Source organism: Gadus morhua, chromosome 11 (assembly GCF_902167405.1).
Source record: "Gadus morhua chromosome 11, gadMor3.0, whole genome shotgun sequence".
Taxonomy (NCBI): domain Eukaryota; kingdom Metazoa; phylum Chordata; class Actinopteri; order Gadiformes; family Gadidae; genus Gadus; species Gadus morhua.
Window position 1 is genome coordinate 3851568 of NC_044058.1, and position 9882 is coordinate 3861449.

The window sequence follows — 9882 nt, forward strand, 5'->3', positions numbered from 1 at the left end:
TTAATTTTATAACATTCTTTTAATTTTTTTCACATTTCAAACTTTTCATATAATTTACTTTATGTTCAAATATACAAACATTTACAAAACAACATCAGTGTTTTAAACAGGAAAGATAAAAATGTGTTTCTTTGACTCTCATCAAATCATTTGAATAACCTAATTTATGTGATTAAATTATCTTCATGTTAAGTATGTGTCATGACCATGACACATGGCACATCTTTTGGACACAGAGTACCAGGCTGTTGCCAACAGTCAGATAATGACTGAATGGCGATAGGAACGGAAATAAAACAACAACAGGCTACCAGACAGAGAAGTCGATGTGAAGAAAGATGTCTGCTGTTGTTTTGTTTGATGAAAGCCACTTTACAGCTCTGAGAAAACTCTACACGTGAGTTTCATACGGAGAAAATTACTGTCATAACGCCAATCACAAAGTGCTCATTGGATATATGTTCCACCTACGGCCATTAATAAAACAGAGGATGGAGATTTTGGATTAAATGTGAAGATGTTCCTCATTGAATTTGTATGACAATATGTTGTATTTACTGGAGTCACATTAAAAGCTTTAAGTCACCGAACAACATGACAACAACTTTAAACAAAGTATACCACTGATACATGCTATTTCCAGTATATGTAATTGTCGGAAGCATAATGACTAGAATATAACACGTGTACTGTATTTTTGTAATGAGACACAAAGTTCAAACTTCTATTCATCATTTTCCTTACACACACGTTTGAACCCTTTGTTGATGAATACAGAATAAAATACTAGACAGATTTACATGACGAAAAAGAAGAACAAAACCATTGGCATAAAAAAAGCACCAAAAATACATCTTCAAGGTCCTCTTCCTGGGATGGTCAACATCCCCGGGGTATTCTGCATTCACACGCAACCACATAATCACGCAGACACACTCATAACGCCAACACACACAACCAGACACCTGCAGCTTTGTTTGTGCTTGTATAAAAAAATCTCTGTAAAAAACTCTGTTGAATGTCTGTTGTGTCAATGACCAGCATTGACTAGGTGAGCATTGTCTCTGTTCCAGCTGCACCTAGGCCGCCTCAGTGGAGCACCAGCGCTAATAAAACGGGGACGATTGTGAAGACAAGGGAGTAGGAGCCATGCTGTACACCAGCACTGCCAACGCTCCTCTGGACATTTGGCTCCATGGCAGCCGGGTCGTCTGATAAACAGAGAGAGAGAGAGAGAGAGAGGTGTCAGTAAACGTATTGCCCCACTCCCCCGTGGTAAAGGCAGCCGGTGGAGGTACGACTACTACTCTTTTAATAGAGGCCACAGCCTTGCTATAGGTGTTGTAGCTGTTGTTGCAATATAATGTTCTGGAACAATCCTCACCTGCTGGGAGATTGTTAGGGTTGTGCACTCCTCCGGCCTCGGAGAACTTGACTTTTCCTCCAACGAAGCCGGCTTTCTCCACCTCCTCCGCCTTGGCCTTGTCTGCCTTGGCCTTTGCTGGGCCTTTGGGCCCTGTGACTTCCACCTTAAGTCGGAGGCACTCCTCACCGTGGTGGTGCAGGGGTTTGGCTGCGGAGAGAAGGGAGGAGGACTCTTTAGCACAACAGTAATACTGGTGTTGACACCAACAGAGCTCCCTGTTGTTGACTATGCTACATGACTAGCTGTGTGTAATACTCACAGATATAGTAGTAGCTCTCTCCCTGGCGGAACTCCTTGCCCAGGGTGAAAGGAGTGAAGCGCTGGAACTTCTCTGAGAACCTCTCAGGCGCGTGCTGTGCGAACGGCCGCGAGCACTCCCAGCGCAGCTGGTCGAAGGAGTGCGGCTTGCACACCTCGTAGTCCTCCTTCTCCACCATGTAGAGCACGTAGCGCTCGGCCTCCTGGGAAGGCACCTCGCCGCGGGCGTAGTGCGGGCAGATGATGTCCAGGTAGTCGTTGATCCGCACCTCCACCGCATACTCGTCCCACAGGAAGCTATGGAGAGGGAGAGAGATGGGAACGGAAAAGGTCAACCACTGAAGTACTGGAGTTTGCACACACATTGACACCCATTGGCAGCTTGGCGTCAGAGTATGGGTGTGCTATGGATCCATTGGGCTGGGAGGGTTAGTGAAACACGCACGGCACAGCGAAAAAACCAGCACGGATCTGAAGCCAGCACATGTAGTTATGAACAGGTAACACAAGTCCGCCCAGCACCGTGTCGACAACAAGGCCTTTATTTTTCTCAGTGGGACGTGTGCAGACCTGTCACGCTGACAGATTTAGAAAGAAGCCTATCAGGTCAGACCCGATGTTGGAAAGCACACACCATAACCTAGGCACGCCATTAATCTTCCTCTCCGTCTCCCTTGACTCTGGGTTAGTTGGAGTTCACCAAGGGCTCTCCTACACGATCCAACATGATTGAACTGACTTCTGTTTTGCTGCGTCTCTGAACTTTGTTTAGTTTATCCGTTGGTGAGTACTGCCAGTGTTCTGAAAATGAGGGCTGTTGGCCCTGAGCTTCTGTCTCCCAACAGTCTGTCTCTGGTTCGGCTCCGACTCCATCAATCAGTAGGGCGGGGGGGGGGGGAGACAGACAGACTGTCGCTCTCTCCCCTTTTATCTTTTATCTTCACCCTAGTTTTATGGCTCTTCCCTGTCTCCTCTCTGCCCTGCACCCTACCCATGTATTTTCCCATCTACCCCATGTACACATGAAAAGTGCCTGCCTCTTTAGCGTAAGGTTGTTTTTTTCGAAAAGAGAAGTAATAATTGAGAGACGAGGGCTGTCCAGTGCAGGCCAAGCAGTATACAGGTGTGACAAGCTGTCCCAGAGTCACTTTTGATCAGTGTACACATTTAGCACAAGGCTATGGCAAGCCATCATTTGCACATTACTACGATTGCAGTGTATGAGATAATGTTTAGGTATAAGCGTGTGTGTGTGTGTGTGTGTGTGTGTGTGTGTGTGTGTGTGTGTGTGTGTGTGTGTGTGTGAAAACACATCCCTTGTTGTGTGTTAAATGTGTTTGTTTATGTTGGATGTATGATCATGGCTCCTGCTTCAAAGCTAACTACCACCAACCCCCCCCCTCATGTTTCATGTTGCTGTGGCTCCTGTCTGGACCCCTTGTTAGGTGACAGACTCACTGGCTCCAAGCGAGGGCCCCTGACCCCCTCCCCCTCTGTTTGTCTGCTTCTGCACCGCTTAGCTCGTAACCGGCTTGTCAAAACATGCATTGTTAGTGAAGCATGGGCCTATGCTTGGGAGCAACAGCTAACTGATAAATCAGAGGTCTCTGTCAGCGATGGCGAATCAAACATACCTGGAATATCCCCCCAATTACCCCTGGCTACAAAGTCAGAGGCGTGTGCGTGTGTGTATAACGAGACAGAGAGGGATTGAGTTAGTAAGTGAAAGGGAGCGCGGTGGACAAGCAGCAGCACACCACAGGAGACAGTTTTCCAGGAGAATCACAAACAGATGCTTTCATCTGTAGAAGCCCTAATTGGCCAAACAATCTCTCTCTCGCTCGCCAGTCTTGTTGCTCTCTCGCTCTCTTTGTTGACTCCCGAGAAGTAATAACAGGGTCCGACCGAAACAAGACTCATGTGGACCTCAGCAGGAATCCCCTGCTGAAGTCGCGGCTGGTAAATGGAGTGTGAGATCTACCTTGTCTCTTCTGCTTGTTAGTGTGCCAGTTGTACCTCCCCGGGAAAAACACACCATCGGATTTCTTGTTCTTCTCAAAAGTCTGCAAAATAGTTTCTGTTGCTAATCTCATTCACAGCTCAATGTCATGCTTTTAGAAGCTCCCTGCTCCCCCTCCCTCACCCATCACCCCTTCTCACCCCATAATACCACCCTCCCACCCATCTGACTAATTAAAAGCTGCTAGGGGTCTGGGGTAAATGTGTTCTGCAGGGACCCAGGGCAGGGGAAATGAAAAGGGCATCATTAAACCCCTTCCCTCCAACAAAGACACAAAGCTGAGAGCTTGCAGGCCCCCTTCCACCCCTCCCCCTCCACCACCTCCTCAGCCCATGCAGCGGTCACTGCCCGCACTGTAGTGATCGTTGGTGTGGGTGAGTGTGCGTGTGTTTATGACTGCTGCTAACATGTTAAAAGTCTAACTGTATAGACTGTTGAAGAGTTTCCGTGAAGGTGAGGAAACCCAATCCAATCCGCAAGCGGCCCACTGGATTTTACACCCCTTCAGTAGCTCTCTCTCTCCCTCTCTGTATCTCTCTCTGACTCTGCCTCTGTCTTTCTCTCTCTCTTGCTTTCACTCAACCATATGGCCTGTTTCTAGAAGATATCTTTACAGCGTCTCATCTTTCTCACTTGCTCTATCCATCCCCTACCACCGACTGACAGTTCTCGGCAGAGTGAAAGTCACATTGATGTGATAGCAACACTGTTGTGTGTGAGAGTCACTGTGTGTGTGTGTGTGTGTGTATGTGTGTGTGTGTGTGTGTGTGTGTGTGTGTGTTTGTGTGTGTGTGTGTGTGTGTGTGTGTGTGTGTGGCTGTGTGTGTGTGTGGGAGAGTCTTTGTGTGTTTGTGTGTTCATTGTGCAAACAATAAGTCAGCTGCCAAATGTCTTCTTTGATTTGAATGAATGCAGTTTGTTTATGTGCTTGTGGAATAAATTATTGTTGATAATGATGGTGGTGTTGTGTGTGTGTGTGTGTGTGTGTGTTTGTGTGTGTGTGTGTGTGTGTGTGTGTGTGTGTGTGTGTGTGTGTGTGTGTGTGTGTGTGTGTGTGAGAGGGTTGCGGAGGGTGCCTACATCCTGTCTGATCCCCTCTCCTAGAGAGTTCATCTCACACCAGGGAGCTAGCGCACAAACAGCGTCAGCGGACGAATTCCAGACATATGTGTGTCTTTGTATGTGTAGATAGTGTGTGTCAGTTAAATGTATGCAGGTGTGTATGACTGTGTGTGTGTTTTATGTCTGTGTGTAAGTGTTTGTGTAAGCGTGTGTAAGTAGTATGTATGTTTGTAAGTATGTATGTCTGTATGTATGTATGTATGTATGTATATGTATGTATGTGTACGTATGTACGTGTGTGTAGGTGTGTGTGTGTGACGTCAGGGTGTAAGGCGTCCCAGAGCACTAAGCGGGGGTACAGCAGCAGGCTAGTTGTTACAACACTTCATTCTCTCGGCCCCTGCTTTTATGTCCGGCCATTTTACCACTCTGTCACCTCTCCCCTATGCCCCCCCCCCCCCCCCCACACACACACACACACACACACACACACCTTTGTGTTGTGCAGCGTCCCCCTCCGCCTCCTCCTCTTACTGCGTTTGTCCCCTGGGTCAGCACCCGCGCTGATGCTACAGTCAGACAGAGCTGGCTTTCTCCAGGGAGTGTTTCTCACTGTCCGTCAGGGTCAGAGGGCTAGGCTCAGGGTCGCAAACACCACCACTGACTCAGCAACGACGCAGAGTCTTATTACTCGTAAACACACAGAGACAAGTAAGCAGCACCGTCTGAAACACTAAACAGATGCATTTCCCTCCATATGCTCTGCAGGTAACCAGTGTGTGCAGGCACTGGAATGTCACATTGTGTGTGTGTGTGTCTGTGTGTGTGTGTGTGTTTGTGTGTGTGTCTGTGTGTGTGTCTGTGTGTGCGTGTGTGTGAGGAAGGGGTTTCAGACACTGCTTTCACATCATGCACTCATCGGGTTTCCAGTGTGCGCTCCTCCTCATGGAGGAGCCACACTAAATACTCTCATAATGTGCTGCGGAGGGCCAGATTCACACCTCTGTGCGCGCGCGCTGACGAGGTGTTCATAATGATCTAAGCTGCTTAGCAGCGCGTCGCTCTATTAGAGCCTATGTAATATATGCTAAGAAGTCCATCTACATTAGCCTCGATGCTAATCTGGAGCTGCATCGCGTCTCCGGTTCATTGGCTGGTAATAATCGGATGAGGGGCCTCCTCTTTCTGCCTCCATGCCTCCGCCGCTGGGGAACAATGCTAGGAGCTGTTCCTGCTGATGGTGACATCCCAGAAGTCAGGCGTTTTCAGAGAGTGTGTACTGTGGTTTGTTCAACCGTTCGGGGCATCACTTGGACCCGAGCAGTTTCTCACTCATTCAGTTCCAACCCCCCCCCCAACCCCCCCTACCCACCATCATCCATCACTGTCCCCCTCCCTTCACCCTCCGTCTGTCCCCTCTTTATCCTTTCTATATTAACCCCCCCACTACCACTGCCCCCAATCCTGCCCTGCCTCCATTATGTCCCTCATTCCTGAAAGCTGACATAATATACCAGATCTTTTCAGGCCGACTAATTTCTCAACACAAATAGCTCTTTCTCTCTGGTCCCCCCCCCCCCCCCCCCCCCCCAAGAGCCCCATATTTTCATGCCATCCCTTTCCTTTTTGTTTGCTGGCGCCTTTTATATTCACAATGAAAGGAGGAAGGGCCAAACGGCCGTTTTAATAGCTATCGTACCGGGGGTTTAGAGAGAGTTAATATCTGTGTGTGAAAAACTGGTTTGAACACGTTTGACTATAAATGATATTTGATCAAATACAGTCCACCTTCATTCTAAATGTACTAAACAGTATATATTATATTCGTTCTGTATTCTAGTTGAGTGGAGTAAGCTTATTGCTGGCTTTGTCCTGTAGGGGGCGATAGTGGAAAGCAATGCTAAGTTATGCGTGAAATGCTATGAATGAGACATGTACACAAACATATGTATCCATGCCCACACGTATGGTGGGAATGTGGGTTCGAAGCAGCCCTCTGTATGCAAAATAAAGAATGAGAGGAACTGGATGGAGTGGAAAACTACTGGAGGAAGGTCCATGAGAACAGGGGGGGGGGGGGGGGGGGGGGGTCTGAGGAAGGCAGAGAGGAAGTCTGGACCGCGGATAAGGAGGTGAGAGGAAGAGCCGAGAGTGCAGCTACAAAGAAGGACTAGTGTGTTTGTGCGCATGACATGTGTGTGAGTTTTCGAAATGGAAAAGGCAGACCTGTAATTAGTTCCCACATTGCTTGTCAAGTTGGAATCTCTACAAACTGATGTCTGATTGCCCAGACATTGAGATGTGAGATTTTAACCCCTGGTGATGGAGGAAATGAGTGGTTGGAGGGACAGAGAAAACAAGATAGAGATACGGTTAGATAAGCAGTAGAATGAGCTAAAGTTTGGAAGACTTGAAAAATGAGAGCGACAGAGAGACAAAGACAGAGAGAGACAGAGAGCGTGGTTAAGAGAAAGGGAGTAGAGGCAGAGAAAGGAGCAGACAGGTACACACGTCACACACACACACACACACACACACACACACACACACACACACACACACACACACACACACACACACACACACACACACACACACACACAGCTGACAGAGTTGAGTATAGTAACAGGGGGTGTGGAATGCTGGCTGGGGCTAATATTAACGCGCCACAACCCCCCCCGCCCCCCCCCCCCCACACACACACACACACACACTCTCCCACCCCAAAGTGTGCGCTGGCGTGACTCACACATCCAGGTCTTGATAAAATGACTAAGGTAATCACCAATCTCTTTTTCTAACAAAAAACAAGCAGCTTCCTCGCCCGGAACTAATGATAAACCTGCTGGTAAAGGCCAACGGGGTTTCAGATACACACATACAGACACAGAGTCAGAACGAGGCTGGATAAAGCAGTGAAGAACATGTCTCTCTACCTGTCATAGACACACACTATCTCAAATGTCCAATCCCTCGAGGGCCCAAGACAACCAGTAAATCCAACAGACAAACAACACACACACACACACCAGAGGTCAGAGGTGAAGTCGCTGTACACACTCTCCCGCCCCGCCGTCAGAGAGCCAGCTGCTGCCATCTGGGCGCTGTCACTCTCCCTTTCGACCAATCACTTGTCACAATAAGAAAGGGAAATTCATTAGCATGAATTGGCTGCGTGTTGCTGTAGGTGTGCTAATGATTGACACACACAACACACAGATACTATATCTTGGTTCCCCTGGAAACACAAGGTGAGTGATTGACCATCAGGGACACTGAGGGGCAGGGGGCTTTCAGTCAAAGAGAGAGAGAGAGAGAGAGAGAGAGAGAGAGAGAGAGAGAGAGAGAGAGAGAGAGAGAGAGAGAGAGAGAGAGAGAGAGAGAGAGAGAGAGAGAGAGAGAGAGAGAGAGAGAGAGAGAGAGAGATGTGTGTGGGTTTAGACTTGATCAAGAGATTATGCTGTGCAGTCACATGGTGGGAATAATAGGTGACATACAGGGTTCAGAAGATTATTAATAAATTGTTCCTGTCTTTCCTGATCAGTGCAGTGAAAATGATATACCTCTGATGGTGGTCCTTTTGTTGTTAATCTGTTGTTGCATGTTTGTAGTTATTGTATGATATGACATGGATCAATGATCGTTTCTATGTGAGGCCTGCCAGGAGATTATTGTTCTATGATTGTATTTTGGGAATGTAGTCCAGTGCCGGATTATAGAACACTGGCACAGGCAAGCTAGAGACCTCTAGTGCGTGTGTGTGTGTGTTTGTGGCTTATTCAGTATTCTATAATGACTTTTGTTATTACTATTTAACGTATAATCAGTTTAGAAAAAATATTGACTGTTTACCTCAGGCCTACGATGCTTTGGTTCTGATTATGGAGCAGAGGAACTCCTTATGACTCAGGTGTGCCTCGAATGGAAAGGTAAGCAGCACGAGACAGGTAAGTCACTGAGTCATATACAGCTCCTAATTAGTACGTCACACAAAGATGGTTCATCATGGGTTATCCAGATAGAAACTTTCCACGTGAACGTCACAATGATTGCATAATTCAATTGAGCAATATTATTGAACAATTTCCCAACTTTTTACCTCCAAAATCTAATCAAGACAGGTCAACAATCCATGCTGTCTAATTGCCCGTGTTTCGATTTAATAGTGAGTTTTAAATCGATCCCCGCAACTGAAACGAGACACTTTTCCTCTTCCAAGCCTTTTCAAAGTATATATATTTCTATATAGACCTGTAGGCCTACTATATAGGCCTACTATATTTTCAACCGCTTGCTTCAGCGCTAAAAGTTTAATAAATCCCGCATCGCTCGCTCTTGTGTTTGCCCAGCAGCGCCATTGATCGAACATGTACGATGGAGGCCTGTTATATTATATTATACTACTGATGGAAGAGGAAACAAAATAGATGTGTGTTCCTCGGCAGGACTCGGGGGTCTTCTCCCTCCCCACTCCGCCCAGACGCGTTCGCGCTTGTGCGGACTTGCGTGAAGAGACGCTGACTGCCAGGCCCTGCTCAGCTCTCTCTTGTCAGCCTCGATCTATTTATTGCTAACGGGGTGAGACTGTCTCTAAGTATTGCAGTTAAATATAGGGATGAATCTGTCTGTCCATCTGTCTGGGCATCTACTGCCTATATTTCTCTGTTCTCAATTTACGCCGTGGTGCACAATGCAGCGCTCATCACGTTGGTTGTAAAGGCAGAATAGACACATGGAATAGACTTTTCTAACACACACAGACACATAGCGAAACATCAAAACATCACCGTCATCACCACACAGACAACCAAACTTTAAAAAGCAGCATGTTTAACCATGGAGAATGGTAAACTTTTTTAATAGATACGCACACACACAGACACACACACACACACACACACACACACACACACACACACACACACACACACACACACACACACACACACACACACACACACACACACACACACACACACACACACACACACACACACACACACAGTTGATGATTCCCTAACTTACTTTTGGTTGGTCCTGTTCCAGTAGACGCTGTGTCTTTCCGCGGATGCAAACCACCCGCAGATGCTGACCGCCAGAACCATCAGCCACACCA

At 47.2% G+C, this 9882-nt stretch overlaps 1 protein-coding gene across 1 annotated transcript in view; it reads right to left on the bottom strand.

Moving 5' to 3' along the window:
* Positions 1–9882, bottom strand: part of efna1b (ephrin-A1b) — a 10067-nt gene continuing 185 nt past the window's right edge. The window contains exons 1-4 of the mRNA XM_030369615.1: positions 9792–9882; positions 1686–1981; positions 1385–1573; positions 1–1211 (exon numbers count right to left, since the gene is read on the bottom strand). The exon at positions 9792–9882 is cut by the window's right edge and continues 185 nt beyond it. Coding sequence (XP_030225475.1) covers positions 1090–1211; positions 1385–1573; positions 1686–1981; positions 9792–9882 — 698 coding nt within the window. The 3' untranslated portion in view covers positions 1–1089. The remainder of the gene's footprint in view (positions 1212–1384; positions 1574–1685; positions 1982–9791) is intronic.